General features: G+C 37.9%; 1 protein-coding gene across 4 annotated transcripts; it reads right to left on the reverse strand.

Moving 5' to 3' along the window:
• Window positions 1-1,163: 1,163 nt before the first annotated feature.
• On the reverse strand, window positions 1,164-26,945 carry GTSE1 (G2 and S-phase expressed 1). Of its 4 annotated transcripts, XM_085297739.1 has the most exons (13): window positions 26,726-26,945; window positions 14,663-14,886; window positions 13,393-13,476; window positions 12,599-12,662; window positions 11,921-12,518; window positions 10,561-10,731; window positions 8,970-9,123; window positions 7,262-7,639; window positions 6,994-7,066; window positions 6,278-6,526; window positions 4,891-5,065; window positions 3,629-3,781; window positions 1,164-2,627 (listed from the first exon to the last, which is right to left on the reverse strand). In XM_085297739.1, the coding sequence occupies exons 3-13, from the start codon at window positions 13,469-13,471 to the stop codon at window positions 2,544-2,546; spliced, it is 2,178 nt and encodes a 725-aa protein (XP_085153865.1). In that variant the 5' UTR covers window positions 13,472-13,476; window positions 14,663-14,886; window positions 26,726-26,945; the 3' UTR covers window positions 1,164-2,543. The 4 variants fall into 4 exon arrangements, with proteins under 4 accessions (XP_085153865.1, XP_085153857.1, XP_085153875.1 ...); XM_085297731.1 differs by lacking the exons at window positions 14,663-14,886; window positions 26,726-26,945 and adding an exon at window positions 14,337-14,406; XM_085297749.1 differs by lacking the exons at window positions 14,663-14,886; window positions 26,726-26,945 and adding an exon at window positions 14,264-14,314.
• Window positions 26,946-27,165: the final 220 nt, after the last annotated feature.

Here is a 27,165-nt window from a genome sequence, read left to right on the forward strand (position 1 = left end):
CTACGGCGGGGGAGCAGCGGCGCCTCCCGCCGCCAGCCCCTCGGCACGTCCCAGCCCGGGGAGCACGGCTGGGGCAACAGGCCGAGTTCAGGGGCCTGGCAGCAGGAGCAACGGCCGATATCACATCTCGACGTTTTAAAGTGTGCCGATATTTATTAAAAAAATACTCCAAAACACAGAAGTAATCTAGATGTTAACCCCCTAAAAAGTCAGATTTCAGTGTAGATGTTTGAAGGAACTTACAGAAGAACATAGAACCAGACACATGCACAGGGGAAGACCTACTTCTTAATACAGCACTGCAAGTAGCATGAACACCTATCTTCTATCACATCATAGCTTATAAAAAGCATATACCAACAAATACTAAATGCACATTAATTTGGGGTTTTTTTTTTCACTGCATGATTAACCAAGTTATTAAACTCTAATCGCTTGTTTTGCATTAGCAGACTGCATGATTCTCAGTAGCGGAATTCGTTCATTGCCTGAAGAGGCAGGATAGGGGTTGTGCAGCAGAGGCAATACGTCACTTAAACCACAAGCCAGGTGAAAGAATCAGACAAGCTTTCAGACCCTCCTTCAGGTCGACTAGCACAGTTAAACACATTCAGAGTGCTCTAACCTGTCAACCTTTCATCATCAGCAGCATATGAACCATATTGCACACAGACCAGTTAAACTCGGTCTGAACATTAAGCTCTGAAGCTACATCGTGTAGCTCCGATTGCTGCCTGCTTATTATCACTTAATGTGCCCAAGGGCACTCTACCTGCCTCCAGCTGCTGCTGCCCATAGTGGTGTGCAGCACCAACCAGCCTCACGCAGATGTCCTGGACTCGCTGCATTTCTAGGGGCACCGGACAAAATGTTTGGGCAACTGAATTACACATCCTCAAAGACATATCTATGTCTAGTTATAACCCCACTGTCTAACCTCCAGTTAATAATCGATACAGGCAGGGGATCTCAGAATTGTTCAGCTGAGTTCTAGCTACCAGAACACAAGCTAGTCAAAACCACTGATAAACTACTTTCTCTTAAGTTGTCACAGTCATGCTTGAAAATGGGATTTTGACCTACTGTTTGCTGAAAAATACCAATTGAGAAAATTTAATTTTGTAAGTGTATGGAATGTGTAGTACTCTTACAAGTTCTTGACACACAGGGCTTAAATCTGTTTATTTGTTCACTCCATTTAAAGAAATCACAAATACACCACTAAAGAAAAACAAGTTTTTGACTTTCAATCTTTCCTTTTGCTTACATTTAGAACGATATATGGAAGAATTCAGTTCTCCCTCGTTTCAAGTCTAGCAGAAGACCTATTCTGAGTACTGCTTTTGACTGCACAGCATCAGCTTGTGAGTAAAATTTTCATAAATGCTTTGAAGTCATCTTGCTGTTCATAGAAAGAAAACAGGAGGAAGCAAAGTAAACAAATTCCATATTAGTATGGCTCCTATTTAGCAAAAGCAGGTAACATGGTTATTTCCCCGACTCAGAAGACCTGGCCTTGTTTCATAAGTCTAATGCTGCAATAACCATTGAAATGGCAACTATACTGGGAAGTAGGCAAGTACCTTCAGAAAAAGCCCTCTTCAACATCAAAACATGTTTGATGAACTCCGCTGAACATTTCTTCAGTTAAATATTTAATAGTAGAGCTTTAAAGTTCCACCACTTTTTGAATGAATTCTATTCAAAGTCTACTTCCATCTCTTGCTAAGTTTCATGAATTAAATATATTTAAGTTAATACACACAGCAGAAGCCTCCAGTCTCCAAACACAGACTTGTCGCTTCAACAGTTTATGGCTTCTCCTACAGTGTCCATTTTTGTTTCCATTCACTTCTTTAAAACCTATATAGTACATCACACCCTAACTCAATTATGACAGTGTGGCAGGCTGTCAGGTAAGAAAGATTCAGAGATATTTTTGTTCTTTGATAGAGAAAAGGTTCAAATTGAACCTTCAAAGTTCAAGACCAAACTATCAGGCTTTCTCCTTTTAGTTACACAAATTCAGCTACTGCTATTAGTGTATTCCACTGGCATTCAACAGTAAAGAATTTATTTCCAGACTTGCTGTACTTTTTGTATAAACAAGGTTCCACTACCTTTAACTATACCTTAGGATTCATTAGTGAAATACTAAAATAGCTTAACTGAAACTTGTAGTAAAAGGCTTCCACTTTGTACAATAATTTTTACAGTTTAATTAAACAATCCATTTATTTTAAATTCAATCTTTGTTGCACTCAGTGGATGAGACAAAGGATAATCTGTAGGAAGAAAAAAAAAAAAAGACTGGCTTCCAGTAGAGAGAATATCCCTTTTTGCCTCAGAGCAGAGTTTAAATACATCCATTGTGGCATATCCATGCAAAGAGCATTAAATCAAACTCAGTTTGACTGTATCAGGACTGTGATAATTCTGTTGTTACAGTTCAGATACTCCATAGCCATCTTCATAAAGCAGTATGAGTGAAAGGCAAATCCTTACATATGACAGATGCCAAGAATTCTTCATTTCACTCAAAATTAGAACTTCAGTAGAGGGGAATCCAGATTTTCTTTGTTTATATCAGGACTCAGAGTGATAAGAGGAGAACTCAAATCAATTAGCTGAAAGAAAAATAAGATTTAGCTATCATAGTCAGCTACTGCACATAACTATTAATGGTGACAATTTCTAGTAGCACAATCTTCAATTTTTATTTTAATAAAGTTTAGGATTCCAGTTAATATCCAGAAGACAGCTATAAGCACCACACAGCATTTATGTCCAAACTTTTAAAGATCAAGCTCATCCTTTGACAAACACAAACTTCTGGTGAGCATAGAGATATCGAATTTTAAGAAAAGCCTTTTGGGCGTTTACGTTTCATTGGTATGCCAGTGGCACTAGTGGCACGGGCACTACCATCCAGGAAGGGCACAGCAATTCTCTGAAAATCAGGCTTTTGTGATACTTATAATGGCCTGGTATTAAATGTGGTTGGGATCAATTCAATGTTATCAGAGGCAATGCCCTCAGTTACCACCCTTCATCCAAAAACATCTAGAATAGTCCAGCTTCAAACCACTAGCATAAGAAAAACATCTGCCTATAAATACTCAAATTTGAAATGAGTTCCAACATTCATCTTTCAGCTAGGGAGGGGAGTATGAGGTCAGTTAATTAGAGGAGAGACAGTCTTGCTTTTTGCTGAAAATGGTCTGCTGCTGTCAAGAACTAAAAATTCACAAGGAAAACAAGATTCACCATGACTAGTGAAGTGAAGACAGCATTCACCTCCTGCTTCAGAAACAGTTTCTTCAACAAATACTTAAACCAGTACTCTTTCCCCACTCTATTCCCTTTTTATTTGCAAATTGCTCCCTCAGATGTAGTTCAGTGCACATTGTCTTTAAACATCACATTCTCTTTACTTAAGAGCTTAGTAGTTCCTGTTTTCTTTACTTAAGGATAGCTTTGTATGTGGTATCATATTGAACAATGTGCTAGTATTAAATAATTCTTGAAGTACCATTGCGCTGTGTTGCAGGCAAGTACACGCAGCCAGATGACATCTTTATTTACATATTTGCTCCAATTGTTTCCAGAAAACTGGAATATAACTTACCTTTACCTGTCCTGAGAGAGTAGGCTTTAGAGGAATAGTCTTATTCAATTCAGGAGTATTGGAAAGATCAATCAGAGGTCTATTTTCACATTCCAAAGTAGGAGGGAGAGATTTAGGGAGAGATTTATCTATTCCAAAATCTACTAGTAAGATCTAAAACATAAAGGAAAAAAGTTGGTTCTTCCTCTGTTCACTGTGAAGTCAACTTAGCTTGTAAAACTAAAAATCAGAAGACACCTTTGGTTTACAGATTGAGGATTTTTCTTGCAGAATTGTTTGTGTACCATGTACAAACTCAGTTTTTGTTCTACAAATGGCTGGCATCACAAATAGGGTAAATGCAGTGAGACAAGTAAAAAGTTCCTTGAAACAGAACACTATCACTTAAAGGTATAATCAAGTTTAAAACAGTGTACTATGTTTACATTACTTACCAATTATAGCACAATGTTAACTCTGTCATGTAAATATTTTTTTAGCACTGCAAGCTTTAGTTACATTTTCATCCAGTTGAATTATTCTATGCATGTATTAAGCAATTTTGTAACAGTTACCCCAAGTGTGTCATTACAAAGGCTAATACACGAAACATTGATGCAATGATATATCAATTAACTCATCTAGAGAGTTAATTCTGTACATTAATATATAGAAATAGCCAATGGAAATAAAATCTCTTTAGAACTACTTATTCTATTTTTTCCCCTTAATGTGCATTAGTGCTAGTTTTCAGCCTGAAGCCACCTTGGGAGAGAGGAAAATAAAATCTTTGCTGGACTAAGTCTGTAAAAGTTAACTTCTGTTGCTACATGGGCTTTTGGGTTTAATGCTCATTAATTATCTGAGGATTTGCACTGCTACTGGTCAGAAAGAAAGCTACAAACTGAAAGACTGAAATTCTCCATAGCAGTGCATTTTTCAGAAGACAGCTTACTTCCTGACTGCAATAGAAACTGCTTTATGACACTGCTTTTTTGACTAAATCCATAAGGATTTCACAGAAAATGTCCAAAACTAAGCTTAATACAAAATCTGCAAATATTTTGACTATTCACTTGGAGATCAGCATCTAGCAGAAACAGCAAAGAATTTCAGTACTGAAAAGAGGCACTAGAGGGTGCACACACTCAGATCTAACCTATTTTAACTGCATATTTTAGTTTGCATGTACTTAAGTATGTCAAATTGAGGGATGAGTAGAAAATAATTCATATATACTCAGTTCACTTAGTTATGTAGAAAAATGGATTCTCTTTTCTTACCTCATTAGTTTGTCTCTCATTAGCCAGCTGATCTTGTACACCAGCCTCTTTTAATTCACCTGCTATTTCTGTAGTCTTTTCTGGTGAAAAGTCAAGTGTAAGAGGTAGCACAGGTGGAGGAGATATATCATCTTCTGAAGATATCTGTGTCTTAGTCTCTTTTGTCTGCTTAGATCTGAGGAAAAGGATATTGGCAGTAATTGAATACTCCAACCAGCATGAAGTATTAAAGATAGACAAGCCAAAGTTAAACAATCCATGCTAAAAAGCTACAATACCTTAACTTCATTTTCTCCTTATTTCCTTTTTATCTCATGTCTTAAGACTAAAAGGCTTCCCATATTCTGATCTAAAAGCACACTAGTTACCTGCAGCATACCTTCAGGGTGCAATAAGTTTATAGACTATATAGGCAAAGAAATCAGCTAATGACTTCAAGGTTGAGAAGTATTTAATCTTAAATGGACACAAACATGTGGCTTCATTTTTTTGTACTTTTAAGAAGCTAGCAGACTAGAATTGATATTTCATATTACTGAGCAACCCACTTCAATCCCAGCTGAGTGTAAGTACAAGGACCAGCTAGAAGAGCAGGAGTTGAAAACTTGTTAGTATGATATTAAAATTCATTGTGGAAAGAGTAATTGTTAAATTCTAAGTGTCCAAAATATTCTTTTCTCTCAAGGAAACATTTAGGACATATTTCCTAGGTATGCATCATGCCTGCCTTAATACTAAGGATCACTATGTATTAAGCAGTCTATAATTACTTTTTCTGTTAACCCTCTGTAGACCTCCACAAGCCCTTAAACAAGCATACATATGTACATCTGATGCTTGTGAAAAGATGTTGGGCTGATGATACGAAGGAGGCAGTAATCTCCACAGAAAACTTAGTTAACAGGATTCCACCACAGTTCAAGATATTATTTCAAATGAAACATAGGTAAAGCTGCTCAGAAGATAAAGTTCAGTCAGCCTTTAACAATGTATCACTTCACCGAAGCATTGGCAATAGCATAAAACATAGGCAAGAGTACTACTGGTTTTAAGTAACTACTTCCCCTCAAAAGGCAATAGTAGAACTATGTTGGCTTCAAATCCACCTCAGTTTTTAATCTGAGCATCAGATAAAAATTAAGCTGCACCCTAGCTAAAGAAATGCAAGTAAACTTTTTAATGCCACATGTTGACTCATCTTAGCACAGCTTATAGCATTTTGTTAATCACAAGATATAAATCCACACTGAAGCAATACAGTATCTAAATGCTCAGGTATTCCATTCTAACATTTAGGGGAACTGCTTGGAACTTTAAAGTCTCTATCAAATTTAGTTTAGACCAGTTTGCCTAAAATACTCATTTCATTTTGGAGGTTCTGGCCTACCCAGCTGTAAGAGTCTTTTTGGTAGATAGGCTGAAACTTCGGCGAACAGATGCAAGATGTGGAGAAACTGCCACCCTTGGTGTAGTTTTAGGAGTCACTGCTGGAAATCCTGAGATTCGACGGATGGGTGTAGGTAAGGCAGACTGTTTTAAACTGGCAGGAGTCATTGAAACAGACCACTCACGAAAACAAGAATTCTGAGACACCCCATCTTCTGGATGTTTCACAGGAGTGCTGACTGCCATGGCACTAAAGAGGATCATAAAATTTGCATTAGCCAAAAGCTTCTACAAACAATACTGTTCAAACAATTCTACCAGACAGTAGAGGTCAGTTTGCCTTTGGTCAAAAATGGAATGGGGTTCATGGAGTTGACAAAATTTCTAATGAAATAAAGACCCTACTATGCTATCATGAACGATGCTGGTCTGTTTAACATTGCAAAGACTATTCTTCTGAAGATTTTTTTTTTAATCTCAATAAGCCTTAATACTGCTTAACCTGCAGAAAGAGCAGACAGCTATCAAATAGTGTTTTGATTTTTCAGAACTAGTTAAGAGCACACGCTGAGATTAAGAGGATCTAGAAGTCTTCAGGCACTAGAGAAACTTATTTTCAAGGAAGTTATATCTTTTAATGACTGTTGTTACAATCAGTTGTGTTACACTCAAAAGAAAAATATGCCTCAGCATACTCAACTTTGTTATGCGCCATACCTTCCAAGTGTGCTACAAAATGTTAACCCAAGAGATGGTGTTGCTTTCGGTGCTGATTTGTCCGGAGTTGTACCTGAAGATAAAGGTATTTAGTGTTAATTGTTATCCACGCAATCATTTTACAACTACAGATACATTTCAGTTAAATTACTCAATGCTTCCAAGAGCTGGACAGAAGTTTAATAACACAAGTGACAAGCATCCAAAGAAATATTTGATATTATTAGCCAAATTATCAGGAGACAGGTCATGTAAAATATGTGTTTACCTCCACTCTTTGCTGGAACCTTAATTTGACTTGTAGGAACAGACAGAACTCTAGTCTTGGGCTTTAGGCACAAGCTTGCTTTTGCTGCACTTCCATCTTTATTTTGCTGACATAGCTTCTGGAGACTGGGAACAGAACTAAGCCTGTGAATTCCACTGCCTAGAGCCTCAGATGATGTTGCAGAAGCTGAAGAGTTGGCTAAGCTTACAGCACTAGATATTTTTGGAGTACTAGCTGATCTTGTTTGCTTGCCAGATCTCTCAGTGTTGGCAGCCTGCAGAGATGACACTCTGGTAGGCCTGACCAGGGCTGGCCTATTTGTATTAGATGAAAGTTTAGAGCCACTCACACAAGCTTTTGAAGATGTACTTGATTTACCTGAAATAAAAAGCTGAGTTAGTTTCCAAATGACTGCTTATTGTTAAGTGTTTGAATAAGCAAATAACTAAGCTCATACGAGAAATACAGAAAGAAGCAATTTAGCACTGAACTTTAAGGAGAACGTATACAACTACTGAAAATACACTCTCACGTTCAAGTAATTCTGTCTATTTTAGGCAATCCCCTCACCAACATACTAAATTACTGCAGTCAAGTCAAAAAACATTCTGCTAGGAACAAACACCAGAACAACTTGCATATTCAGGTTGCACTTTCAACATTTTCTCACAGCATTGTTGGCTTTGTTCCCTTATACTGGCATTTAAGTGGATAATAGCTCAAATTACTCTCATCAATACCATATGCTGATCTATCACATAACTGCTTTTCTCAATTTTCAGTATGGTTCTTATTTTTAGTCATTTTGTAGTTACTTTCATTAGTAATACAGGATAGGAAAAAGTGTCTAGTAAGATTAATAAGTTCCTACTATGCCTTAGCATTTATTAATACCTCATTAGGCCCTGTCCAGAAACAAATACATAATAAAAATTGAGTGTCTTGATATCTTGCTAGACATGCAAGAATACAATGCTTACATCTTGTCAGCGTTTTAGAAAACTATTTTCCCAACCCTTTAAGGCTTACTGAAACAGTCAAGTGGATTTGAGAGTGACGGAGCACTGGCACAGGTTGCCCAGAGAGGTTGTGAAGTCTCCTTCTCTGGAGATAAGTCAAAACCCGCGTGGATGCAACCCTGTCTAACATGCTGTAGGTGACCCTGCTGAGCAGGGAGGTTGGACTAGATGATCTCCAGAGGTCCCTCACAACCTTACTGATTCTATGATTATACTATAACCCCTTAGCTATACTCCATTATATCCCCATATTGAGTTTAATTTGAGTAAAAGCCATCCTTTTAATGGGCTTACAGAAAGCCAGAATTTGGAAATAGGCTTTCCATCTTCCTTCTGTAGTTCAGTTGTTTTTCGCTTGTTTTTTCAAGTGAGTCAGACAAGCTCACAACATTCAAAAGCTCACATGCTCAGCTATTATACAGAAGAGTATATATAGCAAGATCATGTTTCCTGAAGCATTGCTTACTTTTCACTGCATCAGACTATTACATTAATCTAATTATTGCAAACTCTAGAAATTTCAGATTTATTTCCATGTAAGTTAACCAAAACCCTTAAAAACTTATTCTTCATTAAAATATTTTTCTGTTTTTACGCACTGGACAAACATCCAAACAAATTTGCAATCCAAGAGCATAGCTACTTAAAAACTGTGATTTATGAGACAAATCTGTTGTAAAAGTGATTACCATTTTTGTGTATGGGAGAAATGGACAAACTTGAATTCAGGCTTGAGTTCATGCTGGAAACTGATGACGATGATGATGAAGTAGTAGTCTTTCTTGTGATACCACTAGCAACACCAGGAGGTTTCAGATGTGTTGTCATCTTCTTTAAGCCAGACTGAATCAGAGAATACAGCTTACTCAAAAGCAAGAGGCATTTAACATTCTTATGTTAGACTTGTTTAGCATTGCACTTATTTGCTTATGCCTTTGAGGTCTTTTCTCAGACTACCATTTAAAAATAATGGAAACAGTTCACAGTATCTGATTATACAGAACTGAACAAGAGATCTAGAATGTTGACAGTTTATCCCTGCCACAAACTTGAGCATGGACTTCCTGCATCCTATTTATCTTCACATTAAAAGTTACAAGAGTGCTGAGGAAGTGATCCTATATCAAACCGCTTCATAAGAAAGAAATCACGGATTTCAGCTAAGGAATTTCTAACAGTCAGTATTAAATAATGCAAAAAGTCAAAAACTTCATTCAAGTACACGTGCTCCTCAGAGGTCACATTTCAGAAGGCAATACTAAAGGATTTACAATACATTGTTCCAATTTTCTGTTAGCTGCATACAAACTCATTCTTGGTAGATGAACACCATTCACATAGCACATACCACAGCACTGTGCTACTTTTCAGGACTGCAGGGCTACATAGTCACATGAGGGTGAACAGGTACATTCAAGTAAGCGTCTCTACATAGAGGCAGACTATACAACAGCCAGTTCCCATTAGTGTAGGCACAGGCCAAATCTAATGCTAGAAGTTCCACTTGTCTCCTACTGTCTTCTGCTATATAGCACATGTCCTCTTCTTCCCTCTGCTTTTTTAGCACTATCACAGAATTACCTGGCTCCTCAGATAAACCACAGTGATGTGCTGAAAATATGTATAACACCATACTGCAGCAGAATAATGGCATACAGGGCTAAAACCACTTGATGATGCAACAGCTAAGAGCCCTTGCTATTTTGCAGACTACAACTCTAGGTTCCTAGTGGCACTGGCTCAGAATGTAGGCATGATTTGAGTCTTCCAAATGACCTATGCAAAAGGGATTCTCTGCCTCCCCTGTTCACAGGGTCCCCTCCATTCCTACAAATGAAGTGACAAGTGGCATGCAGCATAGAAGTAGAAAGTGTCTAAAGGTTCAAAACCATCCTCAACAGCTATAGATATTCTACCTTCATGCAAGTTATGGCAATCTTTTCATATGGTACAGTGGTCAACCAGACATCAAAAATTCACCAGACAAAAATTCCTAGTTCCTGCAGAAAATGGCAAATCACTTTTCTGTGGCTAGCACTTGAACAACATGAAGATAATATTGTTAACCCACCACATGTTATGCAGTTGCTTTTAAACATGTTTTGTGCTACAGACATGGAACATATTCAAGAACTGCAGTTGCAGAACAAGACGCAACTTCTGTTGAATACATCGTACACAGAAGTACAACTTTAAATTAGAATGTAAACAATATTCAGTTTTCTCCTTTTACAGAAATGTCATCAAGGTTATTTTTAATAAAAAAATGCTTGCCATTACCTTACTTGGTGCAGGAAGGGCTCTTTTGTCTTGTATTGAGGAACTGCCACTGAATGAAGACTCAAAGACATCTGAAGCAGCGCTTGATTTATCAGAAATAAGATCCTCAGATGATCCCATACTGTTCAAGTCTCTTTTTGTAGAAATGCTACTGTATTTTCCTGGTTTGGGCTGTAAATTTCAACAGAACATTTTAAAAGCTACCAGCATTTCTAGAAGCCACTGAAAAGTTTGTGCACAAGCTGATTGTTAGACTAAGACAGTCAATGAGGAAGCCTTTGAACTCTAGTCAAGTCCCTGGTCTTTAGACTAATAGTTTAGAATTTAGTCTAGGGAGTGTATTTGCTAAGAATTAAAACAGGCTTTAACTCAGATGATTATAAGTCTAATTAAGGACAGTTCTGCAGCAACAGTTCATCAGCACAAATTTTATGTTAACATAAAACTTAAAACTATGACAGCTACTTTAATGCATATTCTTTTGGTTTACTCGAACTTTTCAAAGGGTGAGGAATTACAATATTTAACTATATCATCCAAAGCTGTCTACTTAGACTGATAGGATAGAATTTGACTAAATCACTATGTCTTGCTCATATCAAGAAAAAATGTCAAAAATGAACTCCTTTAAACATCGGGAAATTAGACTTTTGTTCAAAAATTAACATTTTCATTTGATTATTGTTACCAAGGATACATTTTTCAGTAATATCTGAGGTATACACTGAAGTCTAAGTCATATGGGGTAAAAACAACAAAATATGTAAGATATTCTAACAACAGGGATTTGTACACAGGTCACTAACACAAACTGTTTGCCTGCTATCATAGAACACACTTTGTTTGTCACATAGCCACATCTTGAATCATATACAACTAATCAATTCTGTCTAGAAGTGGAAGCAAGGTATAGACAGAACCAGAACTAAAAGAATTTCCTACCAAAATAATTCTTCCCCTACCTTTCCTCCTTTTGCAGTAGTTAACAGTAAAGTCACTTTCAGAGTAAGTCACCAAGAAAATTGCCATGATTTTATCAGTTAAAAAAAGTAGACATTGAAACAGAAGCAGAAAGTGATGATACTAACAAAAAAGAAAATAACAGAAGAGAAACTTGTCTGCAGATGCTCTACACTGTCATAATAGATTAGTCAGCTGATATACCATAGTATCTACCTCGACTTTTCTGTGCACTTGGCAGCCCTTTAAATTTACTTTTTCCTGCTTGATTATCTTAAGAGGCAGAGACACACATCAGAAGATTAAAGTATACTAATAAATACTTGTAGACAGTTTAAAAATTCCTGCAACTCAAAGGTCATGTTTAAAGAAAACATTGTTGTACAGAATCTGTCTTTACCTTTTCTACAGTTAACAACTTGGTTTTTCCAAAAGTAGATGAAGACTTTGCCATTTGCAGTTTGTCAGTCTTTTTATTTCTGTCCTTAGTTTTCTGGTCTTGAGCCAGAGGTGAGCCAGGAATTTTAGGAGATATATGAATTTTAACAGGGTTTCTGCTTGGAGGAGTATGAAGAACCTGTATTTTGTTATCTGATTTCTTCTGAAAAGAAGGTGGCAGCTGACAGACTGGACTCTCCCCTACACAGTATGTCTCCCTTTTAATAGCCCTGGGGCTTTTTTCTATATTTTTGTTTCTCAGTATTTTCAGTTTTGACATAGAGTCTTCTACAAACTTTTCTGTAACCTTGTTTTCTTGTTCTTCTGACTGGCTTACTTTGTTCTCTTCGTTCTTATTTCCAGTCTCTATCTGCAGTGCTAATAAATTAGCTTCCTTGAAAATTTCAACAAATTTCTCTCCTGTAAGTGGGCTCCACATAAGTTTATCATCATCAGAAGATGCAATCTTTTTTTCAGCACTTTCTGTTGCTTCAATGCTGACAGCAATACATTTTTCTTTGTGTCCGAGAGGTCCAACAAAAACTTCATCTTCATTTCCACTATGAATAAAAATAAGTCAGTCAAGAGTTTAAGTTATCGGTATTTTAAAGATGTACGTACCTGCAGACACTTAACTCACCTTGCAGGTGACAGTGAAAGGTCAAAATCAAACTTTTCATCAGTCAGAAGAGGAAAGTCTGAAACTATAACAATTCCATTAGGATTTTGTCACAATGAAAATTGACAGTAATTGTAAGCATATTGTATTATGCTTTGACAATTCTGTGAGGTTAATATCAGATGGCAAAGAAGGCTGTAATTATTAAGTGGTTAATATAAAACTTGCAGCATTTATTAGTTCAAAGAAATTACAAAGATCCAGTTATGCATATGATCATAATCATCACAATGAGACACCCAAACATCATGCAAGATCTAGGCACAAGATACTAGCTTCTAAGCATCCATAATATGAACTTGGGAGCTGACTGGGGGGAGCAGTATCAGCAGCCTCCAGTCAAAAAAGTGAGATATATAGTCAGGAGCTGCATGACAAGGCAGTTGTCTTATTAGTCAGTTCTTTCCTGGTTCAGATCAGGAAAGTACATTAACATGACCTAATGTGAAAAATTTCTTGTTTTCTTGTTAACTAATATATACACTAAATATTAATCGAATCAAGCAAATAAAGAGAAGAGACGAACTCAGAGAGGCTGATGACCTCATGTCACTACTACATATGCTCTAACAAGTGCTCCACAAAGTCTTGAGGAGGCCTTTGAGACACTGAGGAGAGCAATAGCAGCCCATCCAAAGAAGGAAGCATGCAGAACATGTTGTAAAGCAGATACAAGAGGTCTAACAATCTTAAATGTCTTATTTTTAATATGAGATACACCAACTAGAGTGTATTTCAACATGTTTTCCACCTACCATTGCTCATGCAAATACCCAACTTTTCTTCAATCGTGTGACTTGAGCAATGTGCTACTGTTTCTTTTCCTTCTTCCATAGTACCTGGAAAACAAAGAATTATGCAGTAGGTTTAGAAAAATGCAGTAACATCATAGAACTGTATGATTTTGGCAAATTAATAAGCAGGTAAAAAATTTCTCTGAAGAATCTTGCACGTGAACTTCAGTGACAGCCTCACAAACACACAGCTTACAAAAAAAAATCACAGAAATCTGACTGTGCTCTCTTCAAATGTAGCATTGAATAACCCAAGTCTATTTATATAAAGTGTTGTAAGTTGTGTAAAAAGCCTTGAAATACAGCACTAGTATCCAGGATTCCTGCAGTTCCTTAGTGTAACATCCAGTCACTACATCAGTGATGAAATCCCTCAGACGCATACAGCCTCTGAGAGCAGCTGAGACAGACGTGTGCACCAGAGCGCTGTCGCACCACAGAGTAAGAAAACGTTTAAAGCACTACTTTAAAAGCGGCATAACCGAGACTCAGCACATCTCCGCCCGCTGAGGGAAGCGCATGTGCTGATTATCACGGCGCCGGCCACTCCGGCCAGAAGCGCATCGACCGCAGCCTTCTGCTGAGCCGGAGCGGGCTCACGCACAGGCAGCTCCCGCTCTGCTTATCCGAGAGAGAGGCGGGGGGATTAACCCGCCCGGCGCGGCCTGACCCCCGGGAGCTCAGGCCAGACCCGCACCCCGAGGCGGCCGGCAGCGCCCGCGCCGAGGACCAACGGCCCCGCTGCTCGGCGGCGAAGCCCCAAGGAGAGGCGCGGAGCCTCCCCCTCGTCCGCCGCCCTGCCCCAGCCCAGCCCGGCGGCCGGGCCCCGCACCGGCGCTCCAGGACGCGGCTCGGTAGGACCGGACCGGACCGGACCGGACCGGACCGGACCGGACCCCCCTCACCTCCCCTCAGCGCCGCCGCCGCGCACTAAGCCGCCTCGCCCTGCCGGCGCCACGTTTGAAAGCGCGCCCCGGCTCACGTGACGCGCTGCGCGCGCTCTCATTGGCCGGTTCGAACGATACGGCGCGTGCCGGCGCCGCAGGGCTTTCTGGGGCTCGTAGGCGGCGGCAGGCGGCGGGCCGCGGCCCAGCTGCTCCGCCGCCGCTGGCCGCCCGGGCGCTTCCTCCTGCCTCGCCGCCACCCCCGGCGGCGCCCGAGGGGCCCGGCCGCGCTCGCTCCCTGACCTGCCCTCTTCCACCTCCTGCCTTTTTACCTCAGGATTTCGTACCTGCTCGCTTTGGTGTTCTTTCTCTTGGGTCACCGAGTTACTGTTAGCTCACGTAACAACTTCAGTTCCGTGCTTCTCCCCTTGCTTCTCCTGTGCTGCTTTTAGTCTGTCTCAATGACGATTTTCTTTTTCCCAGTAAAGTTCACCCGGAGTCCATGGCTGTACTTTGCAAAACTGGGCATGTTCGTTATAAAGGATAATTTTACACAAATAAAATTACAGGACTGGAAGGAAAAAAAAACCAGAAAAATAAAAGTCAGAAATGCTCAAGCAAGTGTTTACGATGTGGCCAAAAAAAACCACAGCCTGACAGTTACGAAAAATTAAGCTTGGGCATGCTTTCTGTTACTTCAATCAAAAAGTGAAAGCATCAATAAGAAACAGAAAATCAAGGAGAGAGTGTTGGGGTCATGGGAAAAAAGCGCTATAAATCCAAAGATTGAAATGGAAAAAACGTATTAAAAATGAAAAACATAATGAAAGAACCCAGTGTACAGCTTTTATTGAGGCATCTATCATACACTGTTTATGGAAACAGGCACTGAACCCCTTTAGCAGCACCAGAAGTTGTACCTATACTCTTTTAGGATCTGGTCTGAAAAAGCTACAAGTGATTCAAGTCAGTGGATCTCTGTAATTCTTTAGTGATCTCTTTCTGGAAGTCATTATAATATTTCTACTTTTCTATAAAAATACTTTCTTTAAAATATTATTAATAACAAAGAATTATATGGCATCCTCAGTGGCTTCATTGGTTACAGCAACAGTGTTTTATTCCTCGCACAGTGGTTAGGAGTAAAGGGTACTTCTATTGACATGTACAGTACATTTCAAAATATGTACTTCTATTAAATTTATAACAAGTTCACTTAAAGGAAATGGAGCCTCGATTCAGTTTCAGTTAAACTGTTATAGTTTTGCTGAGATCAAAATAGCTCTTTTTATACATGTTATTTATGGAAAAGAGTTTTATGACATGACAGATTAGAGTCGGAGTAAACAAAGTCAGTCTTAACAAGATTAAGAGCATTTAATTTTGTAAACTTTTAAACATTTACTTTATATTTGAAATCCAATCTAGCAAAATTTCCAGAGTATAAATGATATCCCAAGACATATTTGGACATTTCTAATGGTTTTACTAAAACTAAAGGAACCAAAAGTGTTTTATATAAAAACACAAATGCTATGTATGTGAAGAAAAGACAAAAGCCTGTAGAAGTGCACCAGAACTGCAAGTTCGGATTTGTCTTAGTCAACAGCAATAATCTGTGACCAGAAACTTAAAATAACATTTAAATGGGAAATGGAGGTTGTTTTATTTTTTGGCAGTTTAAAGATGATGTATGAAGCTGTTCTCATTTTGCTTTGGGAAAGAAGAGCTTCTGCCTGTTTTTTTTTTAAACTACAAATTTAAATCCTGTATGTTCAGCAGTGCTACAGATACTTACCGAACCGTTAGATTTATTATATTAAAGCATCATAAACTCAATAAACAACTTGTGGGAGAACTTCTGCACTGGCACGGCCTCCTATTAATTATTGTTTCAAGTGGGCAGGAACAAACAGTATATATGTAAGATTTGATTAGGGAAACAATAAGGAATTTCTATTAAGACTGCTTAAAATTTCTAGAGATTTGCTAGATTTTTAACCCTTCCCCTCCCCCCATTTCCCATTTGCTGAACAGTGTCAGTATTCTAGCGGAGAAGTAACCCAGTACATGAGGATCTGTGCCACTCATTAATGTATTTTCTTTTGAAACTGGCCCATTTACACTTTCTACACCAGTCTTTGTATAAGGGAGGCTGCATACAACACATGCACTTTCAGGAAATATGGACCCCGGACAAAATCTAATTCCTAGAGCATAATTCTGGCTGAAGAATACAAAGCAAAGAACAGATTTTCTTACTTTAACGCAAAGTAGAAATAACAGTAAGGCTTATCCACCCTGCAGTATAGCTGCATATCTACAAAATGGAATTTTAAAGTAGGTAACACCAATAGCCACTCCAACTGCAGCAGTACAAAGCTCAGGTGTGAATTAATTTACATTGCAGTCATATGATGACTTTCATTGTGACAATCAATTTAACTCAGCTGAGAGAAAATCATCTCCATTTAAAGACCAAGTTTTAATTCCTATTATTGTGGTACCCCATTGATTTTCCTAAGAAAAACAGGAAAGAGAACTTTTTTTGCATTCTTATAGGTGGTCAAAAATGAGTAAAAGGATAAAGCATCATGTTTTACTGCTGCTATCAACATTTCCAAAGTTTTTATCAGCTGTAATTCCTAAGACAGCTGGGAATGATGACAAGTGAACAGACAACTCTCATCACAGTAGTGCCTGACAACAAAATTCTCTAGACTCTTGTTTGGACACAATGAACAGGAAATGGCAAAACTTCAAATTTTAAATTTACTTCTGCAGGTTTCCTTATACTTAGTTACTATCTCTAGATGTCCAAATGTTTTCTTTTGTGCCATTATACAGACTGCATATTGAATATGGTCATGTTATGAAAGTCAACAGATTATTAAAGGCACCTACTTTTTCCAAAACTGTTTGAGCATTAGAGCACCTCTAAGTGATAGCAGCTTGAAATTTCACTCCTGGTAAATTAACCAAGTGATAGTTGTAGAAAGGAACTAAGAAGGGAACACAGAAGAGAGCCTGTGATCTAATAGAAAGTAGTTGTAAGTTACAGCTCATCCTTCTGCATTTTTCACCACCAGCACCCTTCATCTGTGCATTACTTCCGTTGCTAAGAATTTGGCAATGTTTTAGCAGCCAGCTACTGTTTATAAGAAGGGATCCCAGCAGCTAAAAGGAGAAGTCAGTCTTTGAGATTACTCATTATTTGCCTCTTGAGCTGCTCCAGAGATTTTTTTTGAGGAACTATGTCAAAATCAGCTTTAGAAAATCAATAACTTGTGTACTTTGACTGACAAGGCTGGCTGCTCATTGCTGGCTGAATTGAGGAGAAAGATTCTTTTGTTGGTTCACAGTGAAGATTTCTCTCCTTTGTGAGAGGAAGCAAGAGGATAAAAAAGGACAACTCTTTCCTCTCTGCAAGAAGAAATCTATTTTATTGACAACTCGATTACCAGGATAACATGAATGCCAGGAGGTAAGCTGCATGTACTACATTCTCCCAGACAGGTAGAAATAGGAAAGCAAACTACTGACAGAACATTCCTTTTGTGATCTTAACTTGATACTGCCAGATTATCATGAACTATGTTGTTTGATTTGCAGTTATGCAAGACACAGTTAGCCTTTGTCCTAATACAAATGTTAAACATGTACTTTTCACCCTAAAACTAGTTTCTGTAAAGTATCAACTGCAGAACTTGTTTATTGACAAATTACCTTTGCAGATCACACTTTCAAGCCTTTTATCTTTAAAAAACAGTTCTAACAGCTTTCTTCCAAGTATGCATAAGTATCTCAATACAATTTGTGGTTAAGAGCTCCTAACTCATAAACTGTGCCTCCTCTAACGTTTTGGGTGTTTAGGGTTTTTTTTTTTCTTTTTTTTTTTTTTTTTTTTTGATTTTTTTTTTTTTTTTTTTTTTTTTTTTTTTATTTTTTTTTTTTTTTTTTTTTTTTTTTTGTAATTCCTACTCTTCTGTGGTAATAATAGCAAGAACGCATATGAACAAGAGTTGTATCGAGTATCATACTCCTCAGACCCCTTTTAAGCTACATAAAAAGCCAAGCTGACTGATGTCCTTTTGGCATTGCAGTTTGGATGTATTAGGAACTGTGGTGCACTGCAGCCAGGACAAATCTAAGTTGAGACAGCAATAACTGGAAGTTACTTGCTATAGTCTAGCACTTCTGCTTTCAAATCATTTGAGAAAGGTGGCAAAACAATGTAAAATACTACTCTAGAGAATGCTGCAGATACTTTTTATGTAGTTACTCCTGACTGGTATCTTTGGCTAACAAATACATTGACAAAAACTGCTGAGGGAAGTTCTCTCTGAAAAGCAGAAATAAAAAACACATTAGCAGAGCAGAATGGGAAGCTCACATAGCACATGCTGTGCTTATTCCCCCTGATTGAAGTTTTGGTAACTGACAAAATGTTTTAACCCTGTCACTTTCATAATTTTGCAAAAAGAAAAGGCGTATTTTTCTTTTCACAAAACAGATTTGTATTAATAGTGAAGAGTGCCGTACATTCCCTAACAAGCCTATAACCAGTCTCTCTGCCTGTCAGTAGGAGAGATACACCAAATGGCTGGTAAATATTCTGCATTTCCAATTATGGAAATGACTCTATTAGCCCCATACAGTTTGAAGAGCTCTTTCCCAAATCTAGTCAGTGACTCCACGTCCACTCTGTACTTCATTATACACATTATCAAACTCTTAATAAATTATTAAGAATCATTTTTAATCTTAATCTTTCTTTTTGTTACAGCAGGATACATTCTCTCCGTGCTCACAGACAGAAATCCACAGCAAACATGCATGAGAACTGGCCCAGTGTCTCTGGGTTCAAACGACAGCGTGGAGATGAGCTTGTTACAGTCTGTACGCTTTACACTGTGATTGTCATGATCATTCTAATGGCAATTTGGGGAGTTTGGTCAAGAAAGGATGCATATGTATAGTTGCAATATGCTTTCTGTGTCAAATATTCAAAGAAATATTCATGATGATTACCCATGCCCAGGAGGTATGAAAAATGATCTCTGCATATTGTAGTTTATTTGAAACTGGTGCTACTTGTGAAGTTGAACCTGTGAAGCAGGTTTAGAGACAACAATTTCATAGACAAAGTACAGAACATGACTTTGTGAATAAACTAATGTAGAGCTTTTTGCACTGTAAACATATTTGCATGTATATGAAACTGTATTTTAAGTACAATATGCTAGCACAAAGAATAGTAACATTTTTATTAGTCAGTTTTTTGTATTTCCACTCCAGCTTTCCATTTTTAAACTTAAGTTGTTCAGGCTCTACCTCTGCTAAGATCACATGTCCCAGTCAATGCTAAAGGTACAATATAATGGACAACTAGTTTGTCATAGGACAACATAGGAAAAATCAGTAAAAACAGCTATCCTGCAGACAAAGACAGACCATGGAACAAGCTGAATTCTCATCTCAGTTGCTGAAGAGAGCTTGTACAGGGATGGGGCTTGCTTGTGCATTTTTTTAAGCTTATGTTAATACCTTTGTAAGCTCAAGAATAAAACCATGGAAGAACCTGTATATTGAAGTATCCTTTGTTGCAGGACCAGCTGGCTCAGTCTTCAATCTTGTGCCAGTATATTTAATTCATCCTCACTTTGCTTTTACGTAATTCATTAATACCTCATGGCTGTAGCAACCTCTATACACCTCTTGACTCTTGATGTGGGCATACTATACTCCCACTTTTTCAGGGAACTAACTCCAGTTAGAAAACTTGCAAACATTCTGAAAGTAAAGCCAGTCATCTCTCTCAAACCCTTGGTTAATAATAGGGTTACCTAGTCCTGATGAGTGCAGATTAATGGACTTGCAGCTCTGAGGGGCTTTTGGGGAGAACAACAGTCTAGTTCTTTTGGAGCTTTAACTCACACCTCCGATTTCAGCTTTGCCTAAACTAACAAAATAATGTTAATAACTAAAGAACAACTGCAAGATATTTTGAATTCTTAGCAATAGATAGATACATGTTTGTAATTAATCAGTAGCTGTACAGAACCTTCCTCTATGGAATTTGAGTGGACACATGCATTTTTAAGAACAATGCATAAACCATATTAGAGGATAGAGGATTCTGTTCTGGGAAGTAGCAACACACATACATACACCAAACTATGGCTGTTACAGCAGGTAAGGAGCTTAATATGAACTCTGAGTGCCTTACTAGAGCCAATAGGGTACATGATCCTTGGGTATACTACTCCTGTATTCACATAATTCCTGTAAAACAGTGTACCTCATTCTGGCATCCAACCATAATTGGGGAGCAGGAGGGAAAGAGAGGTACATAAACTGAAATGTTTCTGAGAATACCTACATGACATAACTTTAGGAATATCCACAAAGCACAATGCAGCGTTGCAATAGCTGTGTCAGCTCTAAATAGGGTAACATGGGTGCTGGAAACAATACAATTCTCTTCATGCAACACCCTGCCAAAGGCTACAGTACTCACATAAACATCCTTATTAAGGTACCATCTGATCACACTTTATGATGGGAGAAAAGCTTTGATAACACTCTCTGAAGAACAGCACACAAAGGAATAATGCGAAGAAAACAGATGATTACTGTATTAAATACATTGTCATAACACATATGAGCCCCATTCACAAACCATATATGATGAGCTGATATTACACGTGAAAAAGGATTGTTCCCCCTCTTGTAAATGTAAATTTAAGTATGAGAAGACGGAAGGATACAAATATTCTGACAGAAAAAGCCAGACTATTTGGGTTGTGTGATGGGCAATGGCCTCAGTACTCTGGACGCTTACTCCCATCAAGCCTTTTATAGGAAAGAAAGAATTTTGACAGGGGTTCAAAGAATGGTATTACATAATCGTCTGTTTTGAAAAAGATGAAGGGAGCTTCCCTCAGGCTTAAGTAATGGAACAGAAGGAGGTCTGAAGCTTCTATTTTGAAAACATAACAAGGCAAGAGAATAAGCTTATGCTGTAGGAGACAGGTAAACTCTGAAGGGCTTTGGAAGTGAAAACAGAGATGACAGAAAAGTGGAAGCCACTAAGCAGAGCTGAAGAGGGAGGCACACGTTACAATGAGATTATTATGGTCAGATTGGCTATTTGTTCTAACATACATAGCTTTTAGAAACATAGATTTTACTCTTATAAAAACACAGCTCATAAACACACAGACTGCCACTGATTAATTGAATTTGGCCTGCCAGAACAATTAATCTGGATCACTTGTACTCTCATGTTTATCACGGTAGCCTTCAGATGTGGCTAAAGAGCACATAGAACGAACTGTACTACCGCCAGGCAGTCTATTCTTCTCCTTCCTCTTTCCTCGAGGAACCCGTGACTGTCCCTTTCACATGATGGAAGATTTGTCTCATGCCAAAATATATGCTTCCCCAACCATGCAGTGGATATACATCCAACCCTGCACCAGCCCCTGAGTGACTGCTGCTTGCAGATCCTGGTATGCTACTGGACACCATCCTGGAGGGGAGGGTGACTATCTTGGTGATGACAGGGAGTGCAAGTTTTCCTTGGATATATATCCACATTCCTGTCACATGCCCAGAAATACACTTGTTATATGATAAAGCCAGCAGTTTGGTCATATAATAATACATCATATCATTATCATATTTGCCTAGTTTGAAAGCTTTTTAAGTCTTTAACTCAGACAGTAATTACCTTTTGGCTTTTTCCAAGTATTATTAAATCATTGTAAAATATGGCATTATCCATTCTATTTTTTGCTTGCCTTGTCTCTTCCTTTCTTCTAAGATATTCATATATGGTATATGTGTATCACAAAGCATTCAAGCAGAAAGGTGGAGTTCTAGTGAATATGAGATTTTAGCCATCTACATGCGGAAGCACAGGCTGCTGGTTTTGCTCAATTCATGTCATATGCACTTGAAGACAAAATGTTAAAAAGCATAGGCAAAAATATTTTATAAAAGATGAAATTCAGAGATAAAAGTTTCTGAGATAAGCTACTGAAGTGACTAGAAAGGAATAAAGAATAAATGGTTATGAAATGCAAGAAGCAAAAGACAGTCAACGCATAGGAAACATGCACAAATAATTAAAGAGCCTTCTACTTCCACAAGTATTTCTCAGGGTACCAACAGGCGCATGAAAGTACTTTTATTCATAACTAAGCCTTGGAAATGAGTTTAATCCCTAGCTAGAACTGACTGCTCATCATACTTCAGGGTTTAGTTGTTAAGTTTATTAATCCTGCAGGTATAATCCTGCCTTTGAAGTACTGGAGATCCAAAAAAGCTACTGAGAATGCTTCAGCTCCCTTTCTCACCTGGTGATAGAAGAGATTGGGCATGAAAGTTAAGAGATGACAGCAGCAGATCATTAAATATTCCATATTTCCATCTTGACTGAGAAAATTTGAAGATGTTGTTGAATACATAAAGATATCTGGGAGTTTCAGCTACTTCTCAAGCTTTCAGACCAGGCAAATATGATATGATGTATTATTATATGACCAAACTGCAAACTCACAGTATCAGACACAGAAAATGAGGGGCAGGTATATGAGAAGAAAAAGGAAGAAAGATATCTTTCCAGTTTGGGTAGAGAAATTAGGTCTTCCAGAAGCGCTCTCAGTAATAGGAACAAGAAAGGTGCAACTCCAGGGATTCTTCAATGCATGTCAGACCTCTTGTAAGGTAATGAAAAGCAGGGCAAAGCTAACAGAGGCTAATTTAGTCACCCTTAGAAAATAGCTGAGATGTTGAAAGAATTAGGATTTGTTCTATTAGTAATCTTATAAAAGATTTTTTATTATTTAATTGTATCTAGTAGTAAAGTTAATTCTGAACAACCTTTCAAACATGAAGAAAGCTCACCTCTCTATAGATATCCTGATTCTGAAAAGCACCAGACACTTTCTAGCACTAGATGATTTCTAGAATACTCAGCATTAACTGGGATTACTTCTCCACTAACCTAAATGATCAAGTTTGAGAGATGATAACATAGGAGTCAGTGTCAGAGAAATGTCTTGTGAGCTACATTAGTGAAAAAGTTCCTTTGCAGTGCAGCAGTGGAGTGGGGAAAAGTCATAAACCAAGCTTTCCCACAGGAGCCGGTAAATGTTTGCTCTCCACATTCCTATCTTCTCCACTTCATGCTGACCCTCACATCAAAGGTGTCATGTACTCCGAGTCAGGAGTTGTCCACCCTTTTTCTGGTGGTAGCTGAAATGAGACATGTACCTTGGAAAGCCTGGAAAAGCTGCAGAAGTACTTCACAGATGGGAATGACAAAGTCTCCTCAGGCGATTCAGTACTCCATTCCACAAAATCATCAAAAGATGGAGAATCTATCCTTTCACTTGGCAGTTTTTTCCAATTATTGGACATGACTACTGGCAAAAAAGATACCTGTCAGAAGAGACTGTCTTTTCCATATTGTAAAAGACCAATGTTCCATATAAATATTTAGTCTTTATACTGCTGCTGTATTGATCTTAACAGTCAAAAAAATTGATACAAATTACTTTTATTGGAGATTTTCCTTTTCTAACATGACAGCAGACACAAGCAAAGAAAATTGCTTGTAGCAACGTGACATTTTGAAAATGCAGACTTCCCAACAGTAAAGGATATTTGACCATTAATAAACTCTGCTATCAAAGGGTTTCTGCAACCTTTTACAGGCTTTTACTCCCCTATGCCCGCTCTGCCAATTTGGCACATTAACATGGCAGAAAGCTATCTGCTTCCTTTTTGAATTTGTATTCTGTCAGTTGAATTGACTAGCCCAACACATGCTAGAGCAAACATAAGGAAAACTGCAGGAAAATGAGTCAAAGGGGAAACCAGACTACTGCCTTTCAGCAACAGCAAGCTGTTAAAATGTCTTGGATGCATCATCAAACAATATCTTAAGCTATGAAGTGTAAAACATCTTTTTTTCCTTAATCTTTTGCCTCTGTGGAAAGCAGGGGTGATTGACTAAATGAAATAGTTAAATTTGAGGTCTAAACTTAGTAATTCCCAATGTATTCAGAAAGCCAAACATAATTGTACAGGCCATTTGTACAGCCAAATGTAACTGCACAATCGTTACAGATTGTGTAAACACAATCTATGTTTATTATCACTTTTTGTGAATAATTGGCTTAATTTAGTTAGAGAACACAATTAGGACTAAGGAAACAACAATGGTCTTGCAGGACAACGGCACAGTCTCTCACTGTCAACAAACTCCAATTGCCTGCCTGCCTGAATAATATTACAGAGATTACAGATCTCAAAATCGCTTCCAGTAAATCCATCCATGAAAATACCTCATTCAGATCTCACAGTAAATCACAGTTTCATAATTTAGCTCAGAACACGATAACTGTAATAAATAATTTACTGTTTTTACACTTGCAAAATTCACTGTCAAAAACTAGAAACTCAGAGCCAAAGTTTGGAAAGTTTTTATCAGTTGTTATGCAGTGATCTTTTTATGAATATTTCTTGTATACTAACCAGACTAGACTGATGTTTTGCACATGTTCAGAAAAGGCTGTGGTTTAAACATAGCTGTCGGCTGTTGTTTTACACTATCAAGAACAATGTCAGCAGTTCATCCAGCAAATCTGATGATACACTCCATGTACCAATCGTACTGTCAGAGAATAAAAACATGTCTTTAATTTTCCACGATAATTCTCCCAAGCTGATGTTATGAAAGTTTTATTTCAAAAGGCTCAAGCCCTTCCAAACTCCATATTTTAATTGTGCCTTCCTTTTCCCTTTTTTGAAAGGGCAATACAGCCCGTACAAACCATCTTTAAATGAAGAAACGGACACAGCCCTTTCCCTTGAATCTTTTCTTTTGATAAACTTTGTCTTTCCCTTGGTACCTTTTCTTTTGATAAACTTTGTCTTTCCCTTGGTACCTAAGTCTTAATGAAAAGCATTCTTTATACCCTAGAAGAAAAGGGCTAAAAGAGACCTCAGTGAATCCACTAGACTCAGGAAACGTCAGCCACATCCCAACTATTTCTCTCTAGTCTCACTGTTCTAACCAGTCCTTAAAGATTTACTAGTACAGAAATTCAGAAGGATTTGAACCTAGATCTCACAATAATGCTTTTACCACAAGACTATAATGAAGTCCACATGAGAAGACAATTCTGTTCATTATACATTAACCAACAAAAAGAAAACTGCAATCTCCCTGCCTATGGCAAGTGTCTCAATTCTTTAGTTAGATAATTTGTATGTCTAGACATTCGCATTTAATAAATTAAAAAGATTCACAGTTGGATTTAAGGGATGAAAATTTCTGACTTCAAAACTCAACTCTTTTCATAATTATAAACCATTTCCCCAGTAACTATGCATTTTCAGTTCTGCATTAAGGCTATGATCTGCAAGAAAAAAAAGCCTAAGTATTTCCAAAGAATGTAATGAGTCTTAGATATACTTATTTTTCCTCTATCATGTAATCTGAACAAGTGGAGATCAACAAACAGCCTGTCTTTAACACACCTTCAGTAAGATATTCTGCCACTGATTTGGTTGGTAAGAAAATGATTGTACAGTAGTACCATCTGTACTGCCGTATTTTAACTGAAGGAAGAAAAATTAACCACAATCTAAATACAAAACAGGCCAGAACATAGACAATATCAGGTCTGTATATTAGTTTGCTGGTTCATTTACTGTCGTGGCTAACATTTCAACTCTAACTCAGATTTCTCTCCACCACAAACTATACTTATTTTTCCCAAATGTTAGGGGAACACTAATTCGACACTCTTTCAGATACCTTTTAAGTACGTAAGTTGTAATGCATCAGAGAACGGCAAGAAAAAAAGTGCTGACAACTATAGTTTTATACATGGCATTTCCCAGAAAAACAACACAGCATAATGATAACAAGCAGTACGGATTTCTGCCTAATTGGGACAGTAATTCTGATGAAATGGGATGCCTGTATGTGATTAAATGATACTGACACTCGACTTCGGGACCTGGTGACTATCGGAAATTAGTATTCTTTTTTTCCTTCTCTTTGATGTTCTTTCCTAACATTGGTTCAGCAAAGCAAAATTAGTTAAGGATCCTTTCAGCATGTTATTTAAGCTATATCCATAACTTAAAAGTGAGTATATTCAAGATGTAGATTTTTCTGTTTAAGAAGTCAGCATCATTATACTTAATTCCCAATGTTACAAATCAAAAATACCTCTGCTATTCTTTATAATACTATTCTTTAACCCCCAACACTGGGTAACATAAAGCAATTCACCAGCAGCTCAGTAGTATACTGTACACTGTATGAAATAATATCAAATTGTCAGGTGCTAATACCACCATAGCATGATCCGTAATGATCTTACTTGTCACGCTGCACTCCTCTCCAAGGCCTGGCCCAGCTCCATGCTGCTCCACAGGGTCCTGCCATGCCTCCCGCCTTCCTGTTCCTCAAAAGATGGGCAGCATTTCTATTCCATTAGCAGAAAGAGGGAGATACTGCAGATGCATTATAAAAAATTTCCCCTTGTCTAGTCCAGGAGCAATCCTTAGCATTATTGAGACAATTTTCCTGGCAATAGTATTGTTAAACATTAAAATAATATCATTCCTCTGGGGTGCCAAAACAAATCACAGTAGGGTTAATAAAAATAATTTACAATGTTTGAATCTCATCTGTGGGTGACAAATCGCTCAATGAAAAAGAAAAGTAAGCACAGATTTTCACGCCTTATTTTTATGATCACCTCAAGGTACTAGCAAAAGTGATCTTTTCTCACGTTAAATAAGAAAATTGACAGAAACG

The sequence above is a fragment of the Rhea americana genome, unplaced genomic scaffold (assembly GCF_003343005.1).
Source record: "Rhea americana isolate MKP2758 unplaced genomic scaffold, rheAme1 scaffold_1, whole genome shotgun sequence".
NCBI classification, from domain to species: domain Eukaryota; kingdom Metazoa; phylum Chordata; class Aves; order Rheiformes; family Rheidae; genus Rhea; species Rhea americana.